The sequence below is a fragment of the Gordionus sp. m RMFG-2023 genome, chromosome 4 (assembly GCF_954871325.1).
Source record: "Gordionus sp. m RMFG-2023 chromosome 4, tfGorSpeb1-WG-v2, whole genome shotgun sequence".
NCBI lineage: Eukaryota > Metazoa > Nematomorpha > Gordioida > Chordodea > Parachordodidae > Gordionus > Gordionus sp. m RMFG-2023.
The window spans coordinates 32789312-32801762 of NC_088778.1; the positions used below are offsets into that span (position 1 = coordinate 32789312).

Genomic DNA, 12451 nt, shown 5'->3' on the forward strand with positions numbered 1-12451 from the left:
TTTTCAAAGAATTTTTATTATTATGACAAATCTGACACTTTCGACTCTTCTCTTCATCCCTAAACTCGACTTTATTTGACACGTGACTTCTACTAATTTAAATAAATTCACCGAGATTTTTTTTTTTTACAAAATTATGTGTGATAACACTTTAAAATTTATGTAAAAAAAATTTTTTTGACGAAAGATGATTTGACACTTACAAAAAAAATAAAATTTAAAATTTTATTATTTTAAAAAGTAAATGAAAATTTTTCTTTTTCTTTTTCTTTTTGATTCGCAATTATAACAAGTGTCATGGGGGGTAAATTATAAATTTATTTTATGATATCTTAACATTATAAACTTAATATATTTAATTAATATATTAAGTTTTTACAAGGTCGGATATTTTCATTTTATTTTTGTCAATAATAAATCACCCCCAATTTTTGATTTTAAAAAAATATAAAAAGAAAAGTAGTAATAAATTACAGCCCTAGAAGGCGTATTTAAAAACCCATTTATTTATCGTTTCGGGATTAACCACCAACTTACGTTTTAATGGATAGGTTAAGATTCCTTTAAAATCTCTAGAACCTTCGAATTCCTAACACTTTCTCCCCCCCCCCTTGCCCCCCTTCTCCAATCTAGAAACAAACCGTTAAATATATATTTATTTATTTTTTTTAAAAAAATAATAATTTATCTATATAATATATATCAAGTATAATGTATAAATCATTCAATAATTTTTTTAAATAAAAAATATAAATATATCAATTATATTATTATTATTCCCGACAATGGCCTATATATTTTAATATTTTTATATAATTTTTTTATATGAGCCAAAATTTTTCATATTTGTATATGAGATTGAATAAAAATATTATTTATTATACCATCATAAATATCCTCTAATTTTTTTTTAAAGATAAATTATTCAATTTTCGTTTTTTTTTTTAATTTATCGTGAAAAATAAAATTTATTTATTTTTATCGAAAAAAACAAAAAATAAAAAAAACTTTTAGCATTAACCGGAGAAGAAGTTTTACTTACTTACTTACTTTCATTCTTTCTAACTTACTTTCATTCTTTCTTTCTTTCTTTCTTTCTTACTTACTTACTTACTTACTTTCATTCTTTCTTTCTTTCTTTCTTTCTTTCTTTCTTTCTTTCTTTCTTTCTTTCTTTCTTTCTTTCTTTCTTTCTTTCTTTCTTTCTTCATAATACCTAGACGGACGAAACATTCATTAAAAGTGTACATCTCAATGAAAAACAGCTGGGGACGCCATTTTGGTTACCCATATCATTATTTAAAAATTTTAAACGAGAGGGCCAATTTATTCCTACGCAAACCTTTATTATAGAATTGCCTTATCATGGAGATAATTAAGGAAGCAAGGTTATCAATTTAATAGTAGTTTTTTAATCACGTGAATAATTAACTATATGGGTTTACCAAAAATGACTGGTCCAGTTGATTTGCATTCAATGACGCTAGCCCAGCGTCACTTCTAGGTATTATTATATGCCATTGCCCAAATTCCGACTTTCGGCTAACTTTCGGAACTCAATTCCTCCAATCTAAAAAAAAAATGAAATATGCAAATTAGATTTAAATTCGAAATAAATGGTTCAAAAAATGATTTTTTCTCGATTAAAAAATATATTATTTTTGATTAATTATATTATTTATATTTTGTTCCTTTTTTAATTTTTTTTCAAAATTAATTTGGTTTTTTTTTTTCAAAAAATATATTTTTGTAAATGACACTTAAGTGTGATGGTTAAATAACAAATCGTTAATTTTTTCTTTTTTCTCAAAAAAAGATATATTTTATTTGCGCCCTATATATATAAAAATCTTATCAAAATGATAAACAAAAAAAAATATAAAACATTGACTTAAAAAAAAAAGAAGCAGTTTAAGATTTATTTGAGGAAAATTTAGATGACGAAAGAAAGGAAAATTTGGTAATAATAGAAGGAAAAGTGTCAATCATGAAAATCTTAACAGTTTAGATTTATTTAAGGATTTAGATGACGAAAGAAGGAAAATTCGAAAGTGTCAATCATGATATGGCCTCAGTTGCCCAACATCTTAATTTAGTTGTTTTCTTTAAAAAAAAACAGTTTAAAATTTATTTAAGGAAAATTTAGATGGCGAAAGAAGCAAAATTTGGTATTAATAGAAGGAAAAGTTGTCAATCATGGAAATCTTAACAGTTTAGATTTATTTAAGGAAAATTTGCAAAATAAGAGTCCTTGCATCAGAACCCAAAGAATTTTATTTTTTTAAAAAAATACACAAATTATTACCATTTTAAAATATAATTATTCATGTTCCTTGGGGAACTTGTAGTCCCACCTCCATTTTTATAAAATGAGTTTTTTTTAAAAAAAAAGAATTATTTGTGTATATTGAATTTCGTTTCCTCGATATTTTTTGAAAATTTTAAAACACCAATGACAAAAACGTATTTCTCATTCCAATTTTTTTTCCCGCATCGGATTGGACTAGATTTAAAATAATCTGATTGGTCGGACAATTATTTTTATAGGACCGATTAAGACTTGGAAAACCTGGAATTGACTCTTAATTTGACAAAAATTTTTCAATATTTGTATTTTAAGAATGTAAAAAAAACCAAATAACATAAAAAACAATAAATTTTGTTTTTTTCCCTCTAACTTAAAAAAAACAGGAAAAAAACAAATGTTATTTTATGTCTAAAATATCGATAAATTAATTTCGTAACATTTCGAAACTATAAGCGAAAAAAAGAAATAAGCTATTTTAAAACGCGAAATTAAAATAGTGGCCAAAATGATATTTTCGAATTTACGAAGAACTAAAGTCGTAATTTGTAAAGAGAAACTATCCTTCGATAATATGGGTTTTCAATCATGTAGAGACTATTTTATGTGACAATTATTTACTTTGTTTTGATGATTATTTTCATTTTAGGTTCCAAATCAATATTTTTTTCAAAATTTCTGAGCCCAAATTTGGATTAATACTCCCCATTTTTTTTATCAAAATGTAATTTACCCGATCGATAAGTTATCGGTAACTGTTGTTAAAGTTACTTTTTCAAAAGTAACTAGTTACAGTTACAAATTACTCTATTAATTAATTTAATACAATTCCGTCATTTATTAAATATTATTTCAGTTATTCTATTACGCAAAATACTTTCTCCAATTTCAAATTTTTTTTTTTTAACCCAATTAATTTAAATGAAAGTGCAATTCAAAATAGAGAAATAATTGCATTGGAAAAAAAAATGGCCACAATATAATATTTATATAAAAATTTTACTTATAAAGAAAATTAAACTATGTGCAGGCAAAAGGCTTGAAAAAATAGCAATCTAGTTTTAAAAATGAAACATTTGCAGATAAATTTTCAAATTATTTGAAATCGAATAATGAAATATTCGTAATCGAGTAATAAAATATTCGTAATCGAATAATGAAATATTCGTAATCTAAAAAAAATGAATAAATACATTTAGATATTAGTTTCAGGTCTAACCTGAGCATAACCTTATATTCATTTCTGGATAGACGAAATTTTTAATTTGACAATTCGCCCAAATTTTATCCCGCCCCAATATTTTTTTCATTACCAATTTTGTTATGAGCCTATCCCTACCCCCTAAATATATATGGTATCAAATCATACCTACTTACCGTTCATGTAGACACTGGAAGAAGCTGGCGTTAAGATTGGTTTATATGAGATCAAGCAAAATACATGATCAATTGATTTTAACTGATACAAATTATTTAAAAATGTTTTTTATATTTCCAGACAGGATGTTTTTGTTAAGACGAATTTGCTATTGGAGGATAGAAATTAATTAAAACTTAGGGCTGCAAGAGCCAAAGAGATCAAGGAAAATACATGATCAATTGATTTTAACTGATACAAATTATTTAAAAATGTTTTTTATATTTCCAGACAGGATGTTTTTGTTAAGACGAATTTGCTATTGGAGGATAGAAATTAATTAAAACTTAGGGTTGCAAGAGCCAAAATATATGTTTTATTTATTTGGAGGGGAGGGGGATGGCAGAGGATTCAAATTCGTTTAGCAAAATAATTCCTGACTCAAAACACATATTTTTAATTTGATTTTTAGTTAGTAAGTCATTATGTTTACACTATTTAATGACCAATATGTTTTACTAAAATAAATGTAGATTCCTTCAATTATGATATTAAAAAGCTAAAGGCGTTTTAACTCTCCTGTTTAAAAGTACCTATAATAATATGGTTGTAAAAATTTGGTATTTATTATAAATTTTTGTATAAGATAATTGCTTCAAAAATAATATCGCGAATACATTCGTGGAATCTCATATCATTCCAAGGACGGATAATTAGTAGGAACCATCGTAAAATCTAAAAACATTATTGAATCTAAATGGATGTAAACGAGATAATAAATTTAAAATCAGACCTTTACTAGTAATTGGTTTAGATATTGGCATATACATAAAAGGGGTGCATATCACATCTAAGAACATTCCTGCCAAATTAAAATTAGAAAACAGGATTATAAAATCGAATGCTAAATTTGGGGGTTCGACGTTGATTTCTAAAATTTTAAAGCTACTCAAACTATATAGATTTGAAATGGAACGTCATTCGGTGGAGAGAAGGAATATCAAGTTTAAGAGAACAGAAGCGGTGGAATTAGTAAAATGAAATAAATTGTCTTTTCCCCACAGGACGATCATCTACGTTATCTTACAATCCAAAGTTATGTTCAGTTTAAGCATATCAATGAAAGGAGAAATATAGTCTGAACTAGTTAGCAAGACCGTGCCAGGGGCGAATATAAATTTATAGGCCCTTGCAAGGAATACAATTTACCAAAGCCCTAAGAAAATATGATACGTGATAAAAACGCTTTCGCCCTCTGTGTGGTTACAACAGAGTTGCGCTAGGTTTTCCTCAAATCCATCAAACTGGATATTTAATTTAGGAGGGAGAAAAATGAGGAGCCCTTCACACGTTTATGGACACGCTGCACATACTTGTACGCGCAACAGTCCGAGAACTATTGTTTAAACGTCTATAAGCTAATAACAGAAGAGTTGGGTAAAACAAAAGTCTATACCCGAGAACTACAATTTAATTACTATAAGGGTGGGTGGTGGCTGATTTTAAATTTAAATTCTTTAGTGTGAGTCTTAATGATGCTAACGATATTGAGATTTAATGCTAATATCATTGCAATTTATCCTAAATAAGAAAAAAGAAATTAAAAATATATTATTTAACTTCTCGTGAATATTTTAGTTCGATTAATATGGTTTTTAATCTTGGTATTCTATTATTTGCATTTGTAGCATCCACTTGCAGCGAAAAAACTTAACCCCGGCAAATCATATAAAATATTCTTATAAAAAAAAGAATAGCCAAAATTAAAGCAAATAAAACCCAAATTAAAATTATCCAAAAAAATATTGCACAAGAAGCAAAATTTGATGGCCCCTAAAATTGTCTAACTTTACGGCCCAGGGCCCCTGTCACACTCCTTTACGCAATCTTGCTAGTTAGATATACAAATACGAAGTAAATTATTATGAAGTGTATAATTATTTATACTTAGTATAACTAGGATAAAATGATTAATTTAAATTTGAATATACTGATTTAAGTAAAATATTATTTGTTATTTATAATATAATGTTCAGACTAGTTATTTGGGAATGTTAGTTCGGGATAGGGGGGGGGTCATATTTTTATTTAGTTATTCGAAATTTTATGAAGGCCATGTTAAGGAGATAAATTATTTAGGGGTGCCCTCTTCCCCCATCACTTCTTTCCATGACTAATAGCCTGATAATGGGTAATAAATAAAGCTGATTTTATCACCTATAAGTATAGAACCCTTCATTAAAATGCGAACACTAAATAAATAATATAATTCATAAAATAATAGAAAATATAAATATTCTATCTAGTTTAGACAATTTCGAATTGGATAATATCAATGATTATAAGTACTAAATTAGCCAATCATTAATTAAAAGTCTTTAGCGCCTTAGTTTACACTTCAAATAATTGTCTTTATTAGAATGAGATACCTAGCATACTGTAAACGTTTAGATGGTGATAGGCTTAATCGTTTATAATTATATGAATGAAAATTAATGCCATTTAATCAACTTCAAAACCACAAAATTGTTCTACCGCTGACTCCTACATATAAACCCTTTTAAATGTATTTAATATTTTATAATTAGGATAGATAATCCAGGACGTTAAATAGACTCAAATGACTTAGTATTAAGTATCTATCTTATTATCATATGGATAAAATTTTTGAAATACGGAACTTGTACTGGAAGATATTTACCTTCTCCACGTGTCTTAAAATCTTACTTATCCCTTCATAGTAATGCTATTACAATTAAATTAATTATATGCACTCAGCCTAATTTATTAATATTAATACTTTGAAATATAAAATTAAAGCAAGTCCACAGATTTTGAAGTCCATCGCAACTGGCTGGCAATAACTAACTCGTTGCCTATTAAAGAATGGTATACCAATGTAAGATTAATAAATATTTTTTATATGAAATAATAAATATTTTGTTTTTAGGCCAACTCAATATGGACATTAGATTATCCACCCTTTTTTGCTTGGTTTGAGTATATTTTATCATTTTTCGCACAATATGTAGACCCAGAAATGGTCAAAATTGATAACCTTAATCATGATAATGATGCAACTTTGATTTTCTTAAGATTTTCTGTTATTATAAGTGATATTATTTATGCTCTCGGAGTTAAAAGGTTAAATAATGATATTATTTGAAGCATACATTTTTTTTATTATACAGATGTTTAGATAAAATTTATCATAATTTAACGCCTATTACCAGAGAGGTCGAAAAACAGAATAAATATACGGCTAATCTAGTCCTACCATTATTACTTTTATGTAATTTTGGGCTTTTTATAGTGGATCATATTCATTTTCAATACAACGGATTTCTTTTTGGCATTTTATTCTTCTCATTTTCTTATATTATCCAGGTATAATTCTTAATTAATCCTAAAATTTCATGATGACCAATACCACATTTTTAAGTAACAATGTGATATCAGATGACACTACCAATATATTGATACCAAATAGTGTTGTTAAACGGCTCGATTTTTTAAAAATCCATTATGTAAGCCTTTTTTTAGCAAGCTTCGAGATTTGCTTAACAGATGATCAAGCCATTCTACTAAGCAAAATCACCAGACTTGCATCAGGTTAGCCATTTTTAAAAATTGAGTCGTTCAACAACACAAATACCAAATAATTTATTTATATTATTTAATAAATTATGAGAGTAAAACCTCTTTTCAAATTGGGCAGGGGTGGGGGTTATAAAATTTTTTGGTGCCTTACCATCAAACCTTTATTTGTCTGACCTTCTTCCAGGTTCCTCTCATGAAAAATGATGATTAGATATTATTGATTCTTGTATGGAGTGTTGTTAAATTGCCCAATTTGAGCGTATTTTTAAAAATTGCCAGATTAAGATTTTAGCCAAAATAATATTATGTAAGGCTGTGCAGAATGGTTTGGACCTCTAAATACCTGTATATTTTGCCTCATAGCTTGCAATGTTAGGACCTCTATATACCAATCGAGGCTTAGATTAATATTTTTTTGGCTAAGATATTTAGTCATTTTTAAAAATTGACCCAAATCAGGGCAGTTTTATGACACTACTTGTATGTTTTTATTTTTTATTAATTGCTCTTTAAAATATGTAATATCTTTATATCATTTCTTCTGTTAAAGTTGACTAAACAATTGGAAACACTAATAATTCCAAAGTCTGTGCCAATGTTTTCTGAATTATCTTCTTTTTGAATATACTGTCATATCGGGGCATCCCAGATTCTGTTACTAATTTGAAAATTTTAATTGGAACTATTAGACATAAAACCTAGACATAATCATTATAATTTTTTTTACTCAAGGGGCGATATTACATGGGAGCATTTTTGTTCATGGTCCTACTTAATTTCAAACATATTTTCATATATTCGGCTCCGGGGTATGCCATATTCTATCTTAAATGGATACTTCAAGACGATAAACACCATAACTCAAAAAAACATCAAAGTTCAACCCTGGAATATTACTATCTTCCTCACTCAAAATCCATCCCCAGTTATGCCGGATTCCACCAGATAACTTACCCAGTCGCGGATAAAATGAACGTTTTAGATGTGAATGTAGTGCAAAGGTACAGAAACGTAGCTGCCATAAATTCGCCGCCTAACAACCAAATCCCGAATGGGAACGAGATTTGGCAAAACAATAGCGATGTCTCTAACAATAAAATTTCGAACCCGCCCACTTTTAACGCCATTTTGAAAAGCGCTTTCAAGAAAATTTGCTTACTTTTGGTCATAGCTATACTCACTTTTGGCCTATCATTTGGTCCTTTCATCTATCTGGTGAGGTTTTTTTTTTTACGATGATCTGTTTGAAATAATTGTTACACAAAAGTTTTGTGCATAGTTTTATGTCATTCAAATTCTGGGAGTGTGACGGAGGGGGGGGGGGTGTTATTTATTGGTGTTCCTGAAATATTATTTGTTTAACACTCAGTTTTTTTTTATTACTATCACTTCTAAATTTAATATAAGAGAAGAACATCTTTCCAATCTTTAAGAAATTTCTATCCAGATTTAAACATGTATTTTCTCCCGTTTTTTTTAAAAAGTAAATGCTACATTAAGATACTAATCATATTCAGCTCTTTAATCAAGTCTGAAGATCAGCATGTCCCGTACCAAATCGTCGGTTCATAAGATTTTTTTTGTAAAGACCTAAAATTTTTTTTATGAATTCTACGCTTTAATTTTTTTTTAAAAGAAATTCCGTTTCTGGCAGATCTAATAGATGATACGAGATATTTATCGTATACTGACAGGGCCCCATACCAGTGCTTCCTAACATTCGAGAATGAGCGTTTAGTAGTTATCATAAAAATAATGAAACTATATGCATTATTAGATTATACAAGGTTATTTAATAATATTATCATATTCGGAATAATGATAAATTATTAAGTAGACCCTTAAAAAATATTTTATATGCGCAAAAAAATGTTTCTAAATGATCAAAATATTTGTAAAATGGTGATTCTTCCAACGCTCAATTTTTTGAATCGCCTTCGACACCCAGGAACATACTGGTATGGCCGAAAAAAATTTGATAAACGTACAGAACCATTTTTTTTTAAAAAAAAAAAATTAAATATATTTTTAAAAATGAAGAATGAATTTGGTCAAGTCCTTCAACGTATGTTTCCTTTCGGTCGTGGTCTCAAACACGAATATTGGGCTCCTAACATATGGGCCCTCTACGCGTTTGCCGACAAAATATTGGGATTTTATTCGCGTAATCATATTATTTTTTTCTCTTATACCATTTAATTATCGAGATTTTGATTTAGATACATTTTTTTTTCCTAGAAAAATTTCTTCACCCTTCCCCCCCCCCGCAATCCCTTGCCTTCCCTTCCTTGTTTTTGTGAAAAAATATCTAAATATAAATTCGCGGCTGTTGCGAAATATCGTTTCGCTTAGTTCGAGGAGGAAATTATCCGGGTCGAGCCATAATTTGGTTGCAAAACATTAGGGCCCGACCCCTAATCCGAATCAACAGGACCTCGGCATGCATTCATTCATTTATCCTCCCTTTTCCTCATTCTCTGAAAAAAACGGTTATCCATAAATTTATTTAGCCACTTCTCTAGACACTTCCAACGATCGCGGTGTCCAAGATAAAAACGCTCACAGATTTTTACCCGAGATAACTCCGTTACCCTCTTTAGCTTTGAGCATCTCCATCTTACTCCTACCTTCCGTGGTCACCTTGCTGATCAGGTTAAAGCGGAAATCAAATCAACCGTCAACCAAAAATCCCGAAAATTTTCGCGCTCTCCCCAAGCTTTTGTTGTACAACGTCGCCTATTCATCCGGCGCCGTATTTTTGGCAGGCTGGCACGTTCACGAAAAGGCCGCCTTACTGATAACGTTACCGCTAATGATGGGACTTTGTTTAGAGGTACCATGCCAATCAATTATTTAGTGACAAAAAAAAGTTTTCCAACCATACATTATTATTCTCTTTTTTTTTATAAACCGAAGCTGAACCCGTTAGCTGTTATTTTTCATTTGAATTGAACCTAACCTTGAATTCATAGTGGCGCAATTGCGATAGCGATTTAACAGCTGATCAATTTTTTAAAATCTGTTTATGAGATCAATTTTTATCCATCAATATTAATTTTATCTTTTAACATCAATTCATAATAATAATAATAATAATGTAAGAAATAATGATTTCAATAAAGAAAAATTAATCTCATAAACAGATTTTTTTTTTTTAAAACTGTCAGCTGTTAAACCGCGATCGTGATCGCGCCGCTATGAATTCAGGGTAACCCTACGCCCATTTATTCGTTACAGTTCAGATCCCAGGTTTAATTATGGACGAAACTTGTCATGATTGAATCAAGACTTTATCCAATATTTATTTTAAAAAAAAAAATTCCCCCCTCTCCCACCTTACAATTACATAGACCTGTCAAATTCAACAACTAAGCAAAGACCCCTCTTCTCTTGTCACTTCCTTCACCCCAACCCTAAACCAAAACTTTGTATCCCTCGTCGCTCTCGTCTGCTTGTCCTCCCATTTTTCCCTTTTGCCTCTCTTACCTTCGGGGGGAGCCGACACTCTGACAGCCATTTTGCTTTTTATCGTGTACCATTCCGCCGGATGCGCCATCTTAAATAACAGGTTTGTGACTCATTACTTTTTATATAAGAATGTGTAATATATATATAATATAAAATGAAACGAGGATAGGCTAATTTATATTTTAGATAGATGCAAAAACACTCAATAAAATGTTGGGCATATCAGCACAAATTGTAACCTCCCCTTATTCATTCCCACGACTCCTCGAATATCCAAATTATCATAACACATCTCGTGTTCATTAAATATAAGTTACATGATGCTCCTATTTAGGTGCTGACAAAATTATAAACAAAACAACATAAAAAAATTTGTTTTTTTTTGCATGCAGATATAATACAGATTATTCAAAAAAACTGGTTTTTAAAAAAAACAGATTTGATGGTCTAATTCATCCATAGTATTTGGTATAAATTTGTTCTAACTTCTTTGTTTTTTTGATATTCAAAAACAAAAAAATAACCCTGAGTTGGAATGCTTTTCTAAAGCATTATCCTCCAATAAAAATTATTTGACTAATTACTAAGAAACATTCCAGGGTTTTTTTAAATATATATATTGAAAGTTGATATCGCGATTTAAATGATAATTATTTTCCTAGAGGATAATTTATAAACCAACACTTATATATATTTTTTTTATTTGTTGCGCACGGGGAATTAGTGGAAGAAGAAAATGGAGTAACAGGGAAGTAGTGGTAGGACTGTTTTGGCGCGGCTTTATGATCATGTATCTCGGCGTTTTTATTTTCGAAAAATGGGGTCACATTTATCCACGTTACGATTACGTAGAACGATTTCCGTTCCTGCCGTTAGCCCTAATCAGCGCATATTGTGGGACGGGCATGGTAATAGCTATGGTTTGGCTGGGTACGGATCTGATTGCACTCCAAATAACTCCGCCCGGAACGAGCGGCCACATTACGGACAAAGTTAGCGGCGAAAGTTATACTCATCTTATGCACGAGGAAAATGAGAGTTACAAGCTCAAATGAAACCCCGTTATAATAGTGCGCACAAAATTGAACGTTTCAAATGCAGCGTTTCAAAAAACGCATTGTTTTGTTTTAAACGCACTATAGTCCAAATAGTCGGTAAATTTGCCTTATTATATATGCTTGTCAAAAAGTGATTAATTTTTAATATTATATAATTATTCCAATCTATTCTCGATCGTAATCATTTAATTTGAGTTTTTACCGTTTTATTTCTCCCGTGATTCGTCAATTTTTTTTTTGATTTTAATAGCGCATTTATTATCTTTCCAATATAAATTTATTATTATATAAATTAAAATTTATTTTGATAAGCTCATTATTTTAATGAATTTTATGTACAATTAAATTTTCGCGAACCAATATTTCATATTGCCACAATTATATATATTTTTTTATAATAATATTTATTTATAACAAAAAAAAAATATGGGGGGGGAGGGGACTAAAATTATTATTTTTTAAATGGATTCTTTATTTTACTCTATTAACTTTTATTTATATGCAAAATGATATATTATTTATAAAATACTCTCAAAATGGATATATATATATATATATAAAAGTCGAAATCATGTATTTGTGTATTATTGGCAGAGAGTTGGAAACCGGAAATACTCGAATCGGATCAAATTAAAGTGCTATGTGATTTATTTTTAAAAAAAT

The 12451-nt window shown here is 29.1% G+C and overlaps 1 protein-coding gene across 1 annotated transcript; it reads left to right on the forward strand.

Annotated features, from left to right (window-relative positions):
• Nucleotides 1-6277: 6277 nt before the first annotated feature.
• On the forward strand, nt 6278-12153 carry LOC135929128 (probable dolichyl pyrophosphate Glc1Man9GlcNAc2 alpha-1,3-glucosyltransferase). The gene is made up of 9 exons (XM_065465643.1): nt 6278-6402; nt 6483-6561; nt 6613-6806; nt 6854-7049; nt 7995-8477; nt 9303-9426; nt 9773-10095; nt 10613-10830; nt 11455-12153. Exons 1-9 carry the CDS (start codon nt 6317-6319, stop codon nt 11783-11785), a joined length of 2034 nt encoding a protein of 677 aa, XP_065321715.1. The 5' UTR covers nt 6278-6316; the 3' UTR covers nt 11786-12153.
• Nucleotides 12154-12451: the final 298 nt, after the last annotated feature.